At 39.4% G+C, this 14703-nt stretch overlaps 3 protein-coding genes across 8 annotated transcripts; 1 reads left to right on the top strand and 2 right to left on the bottom strand.

Annotated features, from left to right (window-relative positions):
- The first annotated feature begins 1534 nt into the window (after positions 1–1534).
- LOC106572491 (nuclear envelope integral membrane protein 1) lies at positions 1535–5963 on the top strand. 3 transcript variants are annotated; one of them, XM_014146723.2, is made up of 10 exons: positions 1535–1663; positions 2338–2340; positions 2431–2459; positions 2705–2924; positions 3020–3092; positions 3187–3280; positions 3483–3597; positions 3746–3971; positions 4082–4258; positions 4540–5963. In XM_014146723.2, exons 1-10 carry the CDS (start codon positions 1570–1572, stop codon positions 4718–4720), a joined length of 1212 nt encoding a protein of 403 aa, XP_014002198.1. In that variant the 5' UTR covers positions 1535–1569; the 3' UTR covers positions 4721–5963. The 3 variants fall into 3 exon arrangements, with proteins under 3 accessions (XP_014002198.1, XP_014002199.1, XP_014002197.1); XM_014146724.2 differs by lacking the exon at positions 2338–2340 and having other exon boundaries at positions 4540–5962; XM_014146722.2 differs by having other exon boundaries at positions 2338–2459; positions 4540–5958.
- Positions 5964–8851: 2888 nt separating this feature from the next.
- Positions 8852–11566, bottom strand: LOC106572490 (ORM1-like protein 2). 4 transcript variants are annotated; one of them, XM_014146717.1, is made up of 4 exons: positions 11502–11566; positions 10289–10462; positions 9958–10109; positions 8852–9798 (listed from the first exon to the last, which is right to left on the bottom strand). In XM_014146717.1, exons 2-4 carry the CDS (start codon positions 10460–10462, stop codon positions 9663–9665), a joined length of 462 nt encoding a protein of 153 aa, XP_014002192.1. In that variant the 5' UTR covers positions 11502–11566; the 3' UTR covers positions 8852–9662. The 4 variants fall into 4 exon arrangements, with proteins under 4 accessions (XP_014002192.1, XP_014002194.1, XP_014002193.1 ...); XM_014146719.2 differs by having other exon boundaries at positions 11482–11505; XM_014146718.2 differs by lacking the exon at positions 11502–11566 and adding an exon at positions 11393–11477.
- An 872-nt stretch (positions 11567–12438) lies between these two features.
- Positions 12439–14071, bottom strand: LOC123727141 (uncharacterized). Its single transcript, XM_045695251.1, has 4 exons — positions 13842–14071; positions 13529–13633; positions 13128–13265; positions 12439–13037 (listed from the first exon to the last, which is right to left on the bottom strand). Exons 1-4 carry the CDS (start codon positions 13998–14000, stop codon positions 12864–12866), a joined length of 576 nt encoding a protein of 191 aa, XP_045551207.1. The 5' UTR covers positions 14001–14071; the 3' UTR covers positions 12439–12863.
- Between the last annotated feature and the right edge of the window lie 632 nt (positions 14072–14703).

The following is a 14703-nucleotide window of genomic DNA, read 5'->3' as shown; positions in this document are numbered from 1 at the left end:
TTCACATTTATTGTCAAAAGAATGAGTGTTACACTGAGGCCTGTACTCTGGAGCGGGATCGATTTGGAGGTGGAGGGTCTGTCATGGTCTGGGGCGGTGTGTCACAGCATCATCGGACTGAGCTTGTTGTCATTGCAGGCAATCTCAACGCTATGCGTTACAGGGAATACATCCTCCTCCCTCATGTGGTACCCTTCCTGCAGGCTCATCCTGACATGACCCTCCAGCATGACAATGCCACCAGCCATACTGCTCGTTCTGTGCATGATTTCCTGCAAAACAGGAATGTCAGTGTTCTGCAATGGCCAGCGAAGAGCCCGGATCTCAATACCATTGAGCACATCTGGGACCTGTTGGATCGGAGGGTGAGGGCTAGGGCCAATCCCACCCTGAAATGTCCGGGAACTTGCAGGTGCCTTGGTGGGAGAGTGGGGTAACATCTCACAGCAAGAACTGACAACTCTGGTGCAGTCCATGAGCAGTACTTAATGCAGCTGGTGGCCACACCAGATACTGACTGTTACTTTTGATTGATCCCCCTTTGTTCAGGGACACATTATTCCATTTTTTTTGTCACATGTCTGTGGAACTTGTTCAGTTTATGTCTCAGTTGTTGAATCTTGTTATGTTCATACAAATATTTACACAGATTAAGTTTGTTGAAAATAAATGTAGTTGACAGTGAGTTTTTTGCTGAGTTTATATATTGTGACGACCCTGGGTTTATAAGCGCGGAAATCGACTCTGCCGCTTGAGCATGCTTTTGCGGCACAGTCGATAGCGCGCTGGACTTCGGGCTTGAAGGTCGAAGGTTCGAGACCTGCTCCCTGCTGTTTCATTACAATATGATATGGCTCAGAGGGGACTGCTTTGCCTACGGTATGCACAGAACGCCATCTACAGTAATTCATTGGTCATTTGAAATATTTTAGTAAAATGTGGACGGCTGCCTCCTGGAGTAGAGTATATTGCCGCGTCCAGGTGCTATTCGGAACTAGGATATTCAGTCATGTCCGACTTGCTAACTGGTGCTCGGAACTACAGCCAGTTAGCAAGACACACATTTTCTACTATCCTAGTTCTGACTAAAACTTAAACACCGCATATCTACAGACTGCGTACTATATACCACGCCCACTATATGCCGCGCCCACTACGCGCTTATTAGCCGCCGCATCCACTGCCATTGGAAACCGGCACACACTGTCCTTTGTTTGCCTCGCCTGCCGGGGACTGCTTTCCCGCAGTTATTTTAACGTTACGGTGAGGGCCTCCTGTGGCAGAAAGAGGCAACAGGAAATATTGTCATTTCTGGATTGTGATGCATACGAGATTTCTTTCAATTATTTATTTCACACAAAGACGTGTGATTTATTTATCTAAATTATTTCAAATAAACTCATCATAATTAGAAAATATACCCCATAATGTCTTATTTTCCCATATTTGTTTTACAAATTCATAACCATTCATGCCATTTTCGCATCTTCAACGTATCGGAACAGTTTACTTATGTGATTGGTTAGTTGTTGTAACAAGAACCACGTGGTTTCTGTATAGTCGTCTGTCATGGCGGGATTCATGAAATGGAAAAATGGACCTATCTCCGAAATAGTTTTTATAATTGTGTTTTTGTGTATATTAAGTACGCAACAAACCTCAGGTAGAGTTGTTTCTAGCTAGGTCATTTTGTCCGGGGAATTTGATAGCCAATATGAAATGTGAGAGGCGAACTTCTCGTTTACGATGAGGCCAGCTAGCGTAGTTACTGTTGTTCTCGGGAACCCAAGGCATTTACAAGGCGTATATGAACTGAGCTAGCAAACGTTAGCTGGCCCAGGTGAACTATCTAGCCAGCCTGCTAAAGTTAGCTAGTCTGTCAGTAGCCAGGTGATTAGACATTAATTAACTAATTTCAATTCTAAGAGATTAATTGAAAGTTGAACTATTACAAGAAACTAGTTAGCTAGCCAGCTGGTGTCGCCCTTCACTTTCCACAACGTCAGGTTGTTTTTCTAGCTAGTCAGCTAACCTCGTTAGCCAAATACTTCGTGGTTTATTTCTGGTGGCTCACTAACGTCCAGTCCTATGAAAGCCAATGTCCAGCTTTAGTTGGCTTGCTAGCAGATGTGTAAAGCATACAGAAGTTTACTGGTGAATACAGTCTGTGCTGACTTATCATTTAATATTACTGCATTGTTGAGGAGAGTTTGCTAGTTGGTTAAGCATTTCACTGTACTGCTTATACCTGCTGTATCCTGTGCATTTGACAAATACAATTTGATTTGCTGGATTAAAATGCACGAAGCTGACCCTAACATCTTATCATTCTCACAGGAAGTAAGATCAACATAGTCAATATCAAAGATGGCCAAGAGTCTGCCAAAACAGGTTCAACTCACTATTGCTATCTCAACCCCATTGTCCCAGGTTGGAAGGAAACATGGACAAGAATCCAGGCAAGAGAACAATTTCCTCTTCCCAGGTCTATTTGTGCTCTTGTCAAGTCCATTGTTGGAGTGACAAACAAAAGGGTTGGCATGATGGCACAAACAGATTGGACCTCAGGCTTTGATAAAAACAGTCTTATTTGAAAGAGAGCCTGTATGTATATATGTATGTGTATATATAATGTGTGTGTGTGTGTGTGTGTGTATATATATATATTTGGGTGTAGCTAATACTTGTGTTGTATTGCCGATAGGTTCGAGTATGGAGCTCAAAACAGCTGAAGGTGACTGTTGTGGAGGATGAGGAGAAGCTGCAGGAGCTAGAACATTTCAGTGTCTGGGGTCTGGTGCAGTACCTAATGCATGAGCAGACCAATGAAACCACCCTCAGCATCAGCCTGTTCAGCCCAAAGACCTGCTTCAAGATCAAACCCATCGACCCTGCAGCAATATACACTGTAAAGCCCACACGAAGTAAGTAAAGGGAAAGGTAGGGTTGCTTTGTTAGTTGCATGTCTATAACACAAAATGAATGGGTAATCTTTGCTGTCTGTGCTTCACTCCCACAGAGTTCGACATTTTCCTATTTGTGACATTCTTGGCTGGAGTGCTGCTGTTCATCTTTGCAGACTCGCTCAGCAGGTAACTAAATGGATTGTGTCCACATTGTACCCCCTCTATTTAAATGACATGGTCCAGATAATATCGGCTATGTTTTTTTGTTGCTATCTAACAGGAGTCAGGTATTCTATTACTCTGCTGGCATGAGCACAGGTATGATTGCCTCCCTCATCATCCTCATCTTCATCATGGCACGCTTTTTGCCAAAGGTAAGAAGTCAACACTTCTATATCAAAGCCTCATAGCTAATCACACCCACTACTAACAGTTTGATTTGAACAAAGCAATAACAAGTCAGAGTACCCAGATAGTTAATGTTTTGGTGACATTTCTGATTTCTATAATGTGTGTGAGAGTCATACAAATATATGTTTGGGTTTCACAACCCATATCTTCTTTTTCTTTTCTCAGAAAAGCCCATTTTACGTGGTGATAGTTGGTGGCTGGTCATTCTCTGTTTACGTCATCCAGCTTGTGTTCAGGAACCTGCAGCTGATTCTGAGAGAGCACTGGCACGTGGCTTTTGGTAAATATTGATTGTATTAAACACAATCACAACAAACTCTGAGAACTACATTGCCTCTCAAACTTTTAATGTCTGTTATTAGTTCACAACCATTGCTCCATGTTTGTAATAGGAACAGTTACATGAATTGTTTGTCTGTGTGCCCTAGGCTATGCTGCAGTGGTTGGGTTTATCAGTTTTGCTGTGTGCTATCGTCATGGCCCTCTTGTGGAGGAGAGGAGTATCAATATCCTGTCCTGGACGCTGCAGTTTTTTGGCCTGCTGCTGATCTACGCTGGGATCCAGGTTCAGCAAGTGGCGTTGGCCACCATAATTGCTACATTCTGCTCTAAGAACCTGGAGTACCCTGTTTCATTGCTCCTTCTTGCATGGCAGTAGGTGTTAGTTTGTAGTACTACTCTCAAGGTAACATGTGTACATTCCTGTATTGGTGTCAAGTGACATGTTGTCTGCTGCTGTTATAGTGTACAATCCTCTTGTGCAGTAAAGTCAAGCCAACTCTACGCTTGAAGCCAGAGCCTCGTCGGCTGCTGACTGAAGAAGAGTTCCAGAAACAGGGGGAGGAGGAGACGCAACGTGCCCTGGAGGAGCTGAGAAAGTACTGCAGCAGTCCAGACTTCAGCACCTGGAAGACAGTCTCTCGACTTCAGTCCCCAAAAAGGTGACAGACCATTGTTGCATTGAAATACTGACTAATGATGTGTTCATTCTGCTTTTAATGATCTGATATCAACCCCTGGTTGTCTGTGCTCTAAACAAGTCAAATGTACATTGGCTACTGCTGGATCGAAAAGCTAGCTTCTGGTCTGGGGGTGATGGTTGTCTTTTTAGGTCAACTAGTCACATAATTGTGTCTCTTTCCCATTCATTGTTTTAACTAAAAATGTGTGTCAGTGTGGTACAGAAGCTTGGAATAAAGACAATGCTTTGTCTGATCCACAGGTTTGCAGATTTTGTGGAGGGCTCACCTCACCTGATATCAAATGAGGTTTCTGTGCATGCACAGGAATATGGATCCTTCTTTGAGGATGATTTCTTTGACACGGATGAGGACAATGATGAGGAGAATATGGTGAACGGCTTGAAAAAAGGAGACCTTGGGTGGAATGACAGAGACTTGTGAAGATGCATAGATGGGTGTTTTTCCCTGTAGCAGCAAGGTTGATGGAGCATAGTGCTGACTGGCCTTTAACCCTCACAGCTCTCCTCCAACCCGAAGCCAGGTGTTCATGAATCACCAGGAGATAGTGGAATCTGGCCATTAGTATACCTGTGAGAATGTATTGCATCCAAGTTGAGGCATAGATCCTACTGTAGATTGCTGATGGCAACCACCAGTTTTGTAAATTGACACTTAAAGCCAGACCCTGAGTGGAATGTACTGAACTGAAAATGTAAATCTAATTCATGTGGAGAACTCCCTCGAGTTAGTGGCATATTTATAAAGTTTGGATTTATCCCAGTGTTTTAAATTCAGCTGAGAAACTTGACCACAGGGGTATACTACAAAGCAGGATTAATGAGGTAGCCAGCTGACTTTGATAAACAAGCAGAAATAACTATAGATTTTCGGGTTAATTAAGAAAGCTAAGCTTGGGTACAGTATGTGTTTTGGTTATTGAGTCAATTAGACAATGCACCACCTTTCATGCTAGTCTTTCTAAAAAAAAAAAAGTTATTTCTGAATATTTTTGCAAATCAGCTTGCTAAGTCATTGGTCATGCTCTGTTGTGTTACACTCCTCAGCAAGAGCAAGTTTATGAAGACTAAGAATGTTTGGCATTTAATTTTTTGGGAGCAAGACACATTATTTAGCTGTCTTTCCTCATTAGTAAACTGCCACGGCAAATTTTTCGAGATATTTTAATGTAAAAAATGTTTTGTTTGGTCTTATTGTTGATGTTAAACAACTGACTTTTTGCATTGTCAAACGCGTTGACGTAAACAGGAAATTATTTCATAGCTGACATCTGTTGGGAATAAGTTAGTATACTGAGCAAAAATATAAATGCAACAACTATAACAATTTTACTGAGTTACAGTTCATATCAGGAAATAAGTCAATTGAAATAAATTCATTAGCCCCTAAGCTATGGATTTCACATGACTGGTCAGGGGTGCAACCATGGGTGGGCTGCTTGAGAGCCAGGCCAGCCAATCCGTATGAGTTTTTCCCCACAAATGGGATTTATTACGGACAGAAATACACCTCAGTTTCATCAGCTGTCTGGGTGGCTGGTCTCAGACAATCCTGAAGTTGAAGGAGCCGGATGTGGAGGTCCTGGGCTGGCGTGGTTACACGTGGTCTGCGGTTGTGAGGCCAATTGGACATACTGCCAAAGTCTCTAAAACAATGTTGGAGGTGGCTTATGGTAGAGAGATCAGCATTAAATCCTCTGGCAACAGCTCAGGTGGACATTCCTGCAGTCAGAATGCCAATTGTACACTCCCTCAAAACATCTGTGGTGGTGTGTGACAAAACTGCCCATTTTAGAGTGGCCTTTTATTGTCCCCAGCACAAGTTCCACCTGTTTAGTGATAATGCTGTTTAATGAGCTTCTTGATAAGTCACACCTGTCAGGTGGATGGATTCTCTTGGCAAAGGAGAAATGCTCACTAAAAGGGATGTAAACAAATTTGTGCACAACATTTGAGAGAAATAAGCTTTTTGTGCTTATGGAAAATTTCTGGGATCTTTTATTTCAGCTCATGAAACATGGGACCAACACTTTACATGTTGTGTTTACATTTTTGTTCAGTGTGTTTTGGTATTTGAAGCAGCATGTTTACAGCCCTTGATTGAGTATATACCATTTATATATGTAATGTTTAAGGATATCATTGCAAGTAGTTTAATCGTTCTTTGACGTGTGTGACACATCACAAAATGGTTGTTAGTTATTTTTAACTTTAATCTTTTTTCTTGTTTTATTTGAACTGAGACTTCTAGGTTTCATACCACAAGCATTGCCTTTATTTTTCTTTTAGACAAAATGTGTTGAAATGGATAATATTTTTATACTGTGAGATATTGTACTTTAGTATCCTGGCTGCAATTCTGTATTATGTTGTGTAATTTGTCTTGCATATACCTATACAGATCTGAGCCAAAGCGTCTCAGAGTAGGAGTGCTGATCTAGGATCAGGACCAACTTGCCCATCTTGTTCTTTATCAACTAAAAGGTTGAAACTGTAAATAATCATGTGGATGTTAATAAATTCATGATATTGTAAAACGCCACTTAATCTTGAGACATTTCCACCAGCCTGTTGCCTGTAGAAGGGGAATACAGAGTAGAAAAACCTCAAGATTGTGGTACTGAATGATGTTGTCTGTATGAGTTATGTTGAAACTACTCGACACAAACAACAGGGGGTTCAATATACCTTTTCTTTATCTATATACTGTGTACTTCAGTTTTCTGGTTTGATTACCTGCAGCATAGACTTATCTTTCCCCACCTATTTTTATTTGAGTGGTTCTCAAGCTACTCTAGGACAGTTACATGAAATCCCCCAAGTTTTACTGATGAATAAGAGCACAGACTTCTGAAAATTATGTCCAAACGGAATAATTTATCCTTTCTTCTTCTGTTATAATTTGGGGAAAATATCTCTAGTTTTATAAGGAGTTGTGGTTTCTATGAAACCGTAGAGGAACATCCAGCTTTATTTGAAACTTCTAGGATACTTGTGATATAATTCAGACAAAAACCTATACTCAGAAATTCTGTCAATAATGATGTAAAACTGTATCTAACAATGCTATTTATATCCATAGTCAATACCGGCTTGGTGATTTTTGCATGTAGTAGTTCAAAGGCATGCATCAAATCAATGGTTGTAAAATTAAAAACCTGGAAGCAGAACCATTTTCGAGTACCTATTGCTCTATTAGCTGGTTTTAGGGTAAACTATTGTAAAATCATCAGGTAATATGGTTGTAAATGGAGATGTCTACATGTATCTGGTCAGTGGTGGGAAAAGTACTCAATTGTCATACTTGAGTAAAAGTAAAGATACCTTAATAGAAAATTACACAAGTAAAAGTGTCACCCAGTAAAAAAATACTTGAGTAAAGGTCAAAGTATCTGATTTTAAACATACTTAAGTACAGTGGTGGAAAAAGTACTCAATTGTCATACTTGAACAAAAGTAAAAAGTAAATGCAACCAGAAGGCCAAATGTTATTTAAAAAATTTTACAGACTGGCACACTCCAACACTCAGACATAATTTACAAACACTGCATTTGTGTTAAGTCTGCCAGATCAGAGGAAGTAGGGATGACAACACGTTATATTGATAGGTGCGTAAATTGGACGATATTGCTGTCCTGTCTGAACATTCGAAATGTAACAAGTACTTTTGGGTTTCAGGGAAAATGTATGGGCGGCAAAAGTACATATTTTCTTTAGGAATGTAGTGGAGTAAAAGTAGTCAATATATAAATAGTAAAGATACTCCCAAAAACGACTTAAGTAGTACTTTAAAGTATTTTTACTTAAGTACTTTACACCCCTGTATATGGTATCCAGGAGGTATGGCTACTTGGTATCAGGCTGATATTCAAAGATGACTAGTTTGGGTATCCTCTGGTATTTTGGGACAAATACCCCCGCTTTGTCTAACTCAAATTTCTACCTTGACAGCCTTCAATATTACCAGGTTTTCATTATGTAATCCTGTTAGCTGCAATTCACAAGCCAGGTGGTGCAACACTTTTGATTTTCACTACCTTTGAAAAGGTGACCCAAATGTTGTTTGCATTGCAGACAGTGGGGGCAAGTCAGGCAACCCTATATGGGATTCTACAGTCTGACAGCTGATGGAGCTATTAGATCATTTGCATGTACTTCCCAGGTAAAAAGATTGGCATGTTTGACAGCGTAGTCAAATGATTATCCAAGACACCATTTCCCCTATGCAACTTCCCCCAGAAGAGAGCAAGCACACCACCTAACCTCATCACTCCAATGAAAACATGGTCATAGCTTTGGTGGAGGGAAATCCCTCCAGTCTATCAGCACATCATAGGAATTGGTATAGCCCTCCACACAGGCCTCATCTAAAGTGTGTGGAGTTCCCGAGAATCCTCACAGCCATGCCTACACAGGTAATCTGAGAATTTACATGATGGTCCGACGCCTCAGTCCCCTGCAATGTCACTTTACTCATGTGCTGCTGTTGTTACTCACTGCTGAACACTCCCCTTAGGTTTCACACTTGGAGCATTATGGAATTAGATGAGAACAATCAATGCAACAATTTTATTTTGTCTTGGGTGTATCTATTAATTTGCTGCACTTGTGTTCGTACACAAAATGACAATGATGTATGCCCCTGGATGTACCCAAAATTTCCATACAAAGACAAAGTATTTAGATTTACACTGACAAATCAATCCTGATATTGAAAGTTTACTATTAGACACTATAATTTATTGAGAATGCTCACATGGCAATTGATCTCCAATAAGAGTCGTCACATGGATTGATTAAGGTTACCAAACTAAATGGAAAAAAATGTATCAGCCAAGTGAAACATTTAAGGCACTGCAAAGACTGGCAACATTCAATTTGTATGGCATCCAACATTATGTTAATATGGATGCCACTATCCTAAACTATGTAATCACACGTTCCAATGTGTGGACATATACAAGTAATCCTATAAAGACTTAGGTTTGAAGGTGATGACGTTCACAATATAGCTCTTTCTAGAAAACAACGTCAAATACATGACATCTGACAAAAGAGAAAGTAATGGTTTGAGGATACAAGCACATTCCACACATACATCATGAATGTCAAATAACGAAAAATAAATTAAATGAAATAAAGCAGAGGCACTCAGTAACTCTTAATCATATAGCTTGGCGTTCAGTGCATTTTGGTTCCTTTGTTTTTAGTCACAGAGTGAAAATGAACTGTGCAATAAAAACAACAATGCCCTTCAAACAGCTCATGAAGTTACCAAACATGTCTTATTCACTTCCACCTCTGGACCTTACAAGTAAAGTACACATAAATAGAATATAAATCTGATATTATCCACCTGTGTTAGTCAGTACCTATTAATCCCAAATATTCGTACTCCATGGAACAGCGGCAGCTTTGGAAGGAGGACGCTGAGGAGAGAGCCTGTATTGACCAGGAAATGTGTGGCATCGTACTTGGTGTAGAAACTGGCAAGAATATACCTGAAGAATTAACAGCTAGTTTAGGGTTATTATTCAATCCTGATAACAAACAAGGATGCAATAATTCAATAGTTACTCTTCTACGTTCATTTATCATTGCAAGCCATAAGGAAAACTTAACATAACAAAATCTAGTATGCACAGATTTTCAGGTCTTACAGCACAATGGGTGAGATGGTGAGGAATTTGCGTGAGGATGTAAACTGAATGCCGTAGTCCATCTGTTCCCAGTGTGTGAGTAGGCGAGCTTTTCCCTGGTCTGGTGTCTCAAAAGGAGTGCCCTTTACCGTGTGCAGAAACAAGTACATCACCTGTGGTGGACAGATCACACATAAACACACCTCTGTTAGATCAACAGACACACTCATTAGTCATTACAATGTCATAATACAAGCACTCATTTTTCATGATATAGTTGAAATAGAAATGTATTTAAATGAGAACATTTGATTGGAAAAATGATAAACAAACTATAAATACTTGGGCTGACCAGATTATGGATGACATTTGTGAGGGTCCAGACAAGAGGCACCGTGAGGACAGGGATGCTCAACAGGACGACGTGCAGCACGGTGACCAACAACAGGTAGGCCAGCCAGATCCCTCTGCTGTTCATGACCCGCGTGTTGGGGTTTACCTCACTGTGAGCCACGCCCACATTCATCTTGAGGGAACAGGAGGATTACACATGATGGGCATTGGACATTGAAGCTTGATACAGGCTTGATACAGAAAACATTGATGCTTATTAGAGGAAAGGAATCTAAAGGAACTAGGCCTATGGCTTGTCCCTCGCCAGATAATAGTGTTAACAGAAAATCTAGAATTAAATTCTGTGAAAATGTTACAAAACAAAAGGAGAATGAGTACATAATTTGCATATTTCACAGAGTTCCCTCAATTACTCATTTCACAGATCACAACAAGAGAAGATGAGGTAGGCTATGTCAGATACAGAAGGTTGATGTCAAGGGGAAGTAGAAATCTAGCCTATTTCTCATTCCCAGTAAGCCACTAGGCCAGGTGAGTGACCATATTTGATTGCATCCTATTAATGTAGGTAGCTAGCTATAAACATATTGTAAATCTTCCAATTCCAATCCAAGTGGATTTGGGAAACTGAGAATTACGACATTTTCCCACTGATCACCACAGCCATAATGCTTCCCTCACAGACTAACTACTAAGAGAAGTCTAAAACTAACGTTAGCTAATATCCTGTTGTGAATATATAGCAAGTGGGTCTAGCTTTAACTCATCTGACTGAGTAGCTCATGCAACTTTAGGCCTGATTTGGCCACTACACTCGGGTCGTCACTAGTTACCACAGCCACAAAGTCATAAACCCAGCCTATTTCTACAACTGATCTTCTTAAAATATGATTCTTAACCTTAACCACACTGTTAACATTATGCCAAACCCTAACCTTCAATTAAGACCAAAAAGCTCATTCTTGTTTTCATGGATCTTTACATGGAACTATTGGAAACACTACAGTCGATTAACTGGCTAAACTAGCTACTAGCTAGCTAACTAAATAACAACAGCTGTTTGCGCAGTGAAAACTTAGATGCATCTGCAAAATCTACTTACAGGGCGTTAGATTCTGTCAACTAGTGTGCTAATCCATTACATTTAGCATTTTATATCAAACTTTCCTGACAATGTAGCTAGAAACTCACCTAGCTAGTTAGAAACTCACCTTATGTTGTAACCAGGAAATCCCTAAACATGTTCAACCCCGCCCCTGTTCGTTTTGGATTAGCTGTAATGGTTCCACGTCATTTATCATAACTCTTCCGTTGTGATAACGTTATTATGAGTGGACAGAAAATCCAAATATGCATTAAACATATTTTTACCCAATGTTAAAAAGAAAATACAAAATAATTGTATTCAAATGGTGGCTGATGATAATATTTTAAAATAAAACAATCCCCCTTACCAAACATTTCATAGCCTATATTTCTTTATTAAATGGACTATTAAAAGTGTAGTTCTGAGTGTAAAATGTGCCTCACAATATGCTACTGATATTCTAAATATTAATTCACAGATGTAATGCAAAAAATGTATACTTTTGCTGAACCATGAAATGTGCATCTAAAAGCTTTTGTTTCCATATGACCGGTATGTCAATCTGCTTTTTAACCAGACCTATTTAGAGGTCTGCCCATTCAACGAAGGGAGGAGTCATAAACCAAATACCTTGTATACATTCTCTCATGTGCACTGAGTGCAAGTTCCTTTTTTGGGAAAGTGAGTACAACATTCCGTAATGTCAACATTACGTAATCATTCTTTGAAGGAATTGTAGTCAGCATTACACAGCCACCGACAATAATAGACACATTGAAGTATGAGGCTACAATAGGAAGCTGTGCACCTTCATGCGGAATAAGAGGATTGTTTTAGGAAAGCACAGCTTCCTTCTTATGTAGTTTATTGTTTGACTGCAGTTTGGGAAATCGTGTAACAGCCATCAGGGATTCCTCTATGATCTCCCCAGCATAGATTATTCCTCTTTTCTCAGCTGTTGAATGATATTTATTATTACAGTAGATGTAAAGGCAAAATTAGTCACATTTTATAGACACAACAACAACAAGAGTTAAAAGTTAGTTGTTTATTATTTTTTTGCAATTTGACACGTGGAGAACGGTATACAAGAATATAAATACACTTTGTTTAAAAAATATTATATTGGCAGATAAATGTGTTAACAGAAATTAAATAAGTTAAATAAATACATATTTTAATAAATATGTTAAGTTACTTCACAACTACATTTTATAAAAATGTTAATACATTAATATGGATACATACAAATACATTCCTAATTATAAACAACCGTTCCATAGTGGAACACAGGCAGATACATACGTGTGTTTGAAATGTTTCATAAACATTGTAATAACACACAACACCCTAACAGTTACTTGTCTTTTCTGACTATTTTGACCAAATTGATCATACAATGAATTTAGATGGCCATCTACTACTAAGTTATCCAATACTGAAACAGATCACAGATGACGAATCAATTGTGGCCTGTTTCCCAGCTCTAGATACTATATTTAGTTGAATTCATTATGTATTTTGCAGGATCACCAGGGGCAAAGACCCGAGCCATGAGGATGGAGAAGGAGAACAGCTTCTCAATATTGTCACGACACAGTCCTGGCTCTTCCCAGCTGTTCACTTTTGACCAATTCTCTTCTGAATCAGGACGGGGCTCCTACAAATCAATTTGAGTAAGAATATGCAACACCTCAGTCAATAAGATATTGAAATCAGTAGATTCAGACATCAAATACACTGGACTTACCCCCATTTGAAAAAGGACTTCTTCCACTACTTTGTTCACCTTCTCTCCAACTTTTGCACAGCTACTCTTGAACTGACTAATTATCCCAAATACTATCCTGTAGTTCTTCAGAGCAGAAACCATCTTGTTAAGGCAAGGCTTTATGGATCATGGTAAAAAGACAAAATATTATTAATCATCTTCATTTTGTAAAAGTGTTTCTCAAACAATTAATATTTTGTGTGTGACAAATGATGGAACTGATTAGTGCTTTAAAAATTCTGAAAAATGTGCGTGTGTATAACCATTGACCACGTATGTGTCTTGTTGACCTTAATGGTCCAAGTTAACTCATGAACAGATTTTTTTTTGTATCACATTTGTCCATGGATTCCACCAACAGAATGGAAGTTGTGACTTACCGTTGAATCTGCTCTTAGATTTGTTGGATCACATTTGTCTGTGGCTTCCACCAGTACTCTTGGCCATTTGACAACTCTTTCCACACTTTTCAAATGACTGAGCTCCTGCAAGAAATGATGGAAAGTTTCAGAGACAAATTCCGTTTAAGTAGCCTACCTGCCCGAGGCACTTTTAAATTCCACTTAAAACTGTCTGACTACCAAGATCCCACAAAAGCATCAAGAACCAGGCTAGCCTATCCTACTTGAATTCAGTTCTATCATCACCCTACCATTATCAATAGCTACGGAATACTGATGATAATCAACTTACCTCAATTAAGAGACGTTTAGCAAGTTGATTCAGTTGTAAAGAATACTCGTTAACTTTCACGTTATTCCAACTGATTCCAACTGGTTGGTTAACCGGTGCGCTGAATGCACCTGTAAATACCACAAGAAGGGTAACAACTGTTGTGAACGACAGGTACATGACTGATTTCTTCTACGCTTGATTGCAGTTCTGCAGGTCCGTATGGCATGTGTTTATTATCTCAGTGTCAGTGTCATTGCAGCGGAGTCCCTTGGTCTTGTCCCCTTATACCGCTCAATGAGTCACGTGAGGATTTCCCAGGTGAATTTTAGATTATAGAGTTAATGGTGTCCATGGCCACAGACCCGGCGGCAGAACGAATCAGTTGGACTGGCCTTTGATTTCCATAGGGGGGCACGTTTTTTTCACGGGACCTCCTGTGTGTACGCACTTGCGCGTTTATTGGCTGTAGTAGTAAAGACTAAATAACATAGGCGCCTCGTGAGTTTCAAGTTTGGGGAAGCTTACAATGTCTCCTACCATTTCTACCCATCTGCGTGCCAGTTATGATTCTTTTTATAGGTGCATTTTCTTCGAACAGTTTAATTTTAACAATAACGTTTTCGTTTCTCAAAATCATTGTCACGTGTTTAATAATAGTAAAATGATCAAATCTAAAAATTAAAATTAAACTATGCCCAGAGCACTAGCCTCTATCATATGGACACATTGATACACTGTGATCCATTGGCGGCTAAATAAATGAGAGCATATAAATCACAGATGCAACAGAAGGCCTATACCTTCCATCATCAACTAAGTAAAATACATAGAGCCGACAAATAAAACAGTAAAAAGTTATTTCAATCACATTCATTGATGT

Source organism: Salmo salar, chromosome ssa15 (genome assembly GCF_905237065.1).
Source record: "Salmo salar chromosome ssa15, Ssal_v3.1, whole genome shotgun sequence".
NCBI lineage: Eukaryota > Metazoa > Chordata > Actinopteri > Salmoniformes > Salmonidae > Salmo > Salmo salar.
Note: the sequence above shows the minus strand (reverse complement) of the source record. Positions and strands in the feature narration are given on the sequence as shown.

What these genes read in the sequence shown, in the direction of transcription:
- LOC106572490 (XM_014146717.1), bottom strand. Translation starts at nt 10,462, where the DNA reads ATGAATGTGGGCGTGGCTCACAGTGAGGTAAACCCCAACACGCGGGTC. An exon ending in CAAATGTCATCCATAATCTG is followed by an intron (nt 10,110 to 10,288) that starts GTCAGCCCAAGT and finishes TGTCCACCACAG; the next exon opens with GTGATGTACTTGTTTCTGCA. An exon ending in ACCATCTCACCCATTGTGCT is followed by an intron (nt 9,799 to 9,957) that starts GTAAGACCTGAA and finishes TTAATTCTTCAG; the next exon opens with GTATATTCTTGCCAGTTTCT.
- LOC123727141 (XM_045695251.1), bottom strand. Translation starts at nt 14,000, where the DNA reads ATGTACCTGTCGTTCACAACAGTTGTTACCCTTCTTGTGGTATTTACA. An exon ending in CTAAACGTCTCTTAATTGAG is followed by an intron (nt 13,634 to 13,841) that starts GTAAGTTGATTA and finishes CATTTCTTGCAG; the next exon opens with GAGCTCAGTCATTTGAAAAG. An exon ending in ATCTAAGAGCAGATTCAACG is followed by an intron (nt 13,266 to 13,528) that starts GTAAGTCACAAC and finishes TGATCCATAAAG; the next exon opens with CCTTGCCTTAACAAGATGGT.
- LOC106572491 (XM_014146722.2), top strand. Translation starts at nt 1,570, where the DNA reads ATGGCGGGATTCATGAAATGGAAAAATGGACCTATCTCCGAAATAGTT. An exon ending in AAGTACGCAACAAACCTCAG is followed by an intron (nt 1,664 to 2,337) that starts GTAGAGTTGTTT and finishes TCATTCTCACAG; the next exon opens with GAAGTAAGATCAACATAGTC. An exon ending in CGACTTCAGTCCCCAAAAAG is followed by an intron (nt 4,259 to 4,539) that starts GTGACAGACCAT and finishes TCTGATCCACAG; the next exon opens with GTTTGCAGATTTTGTGGAGG.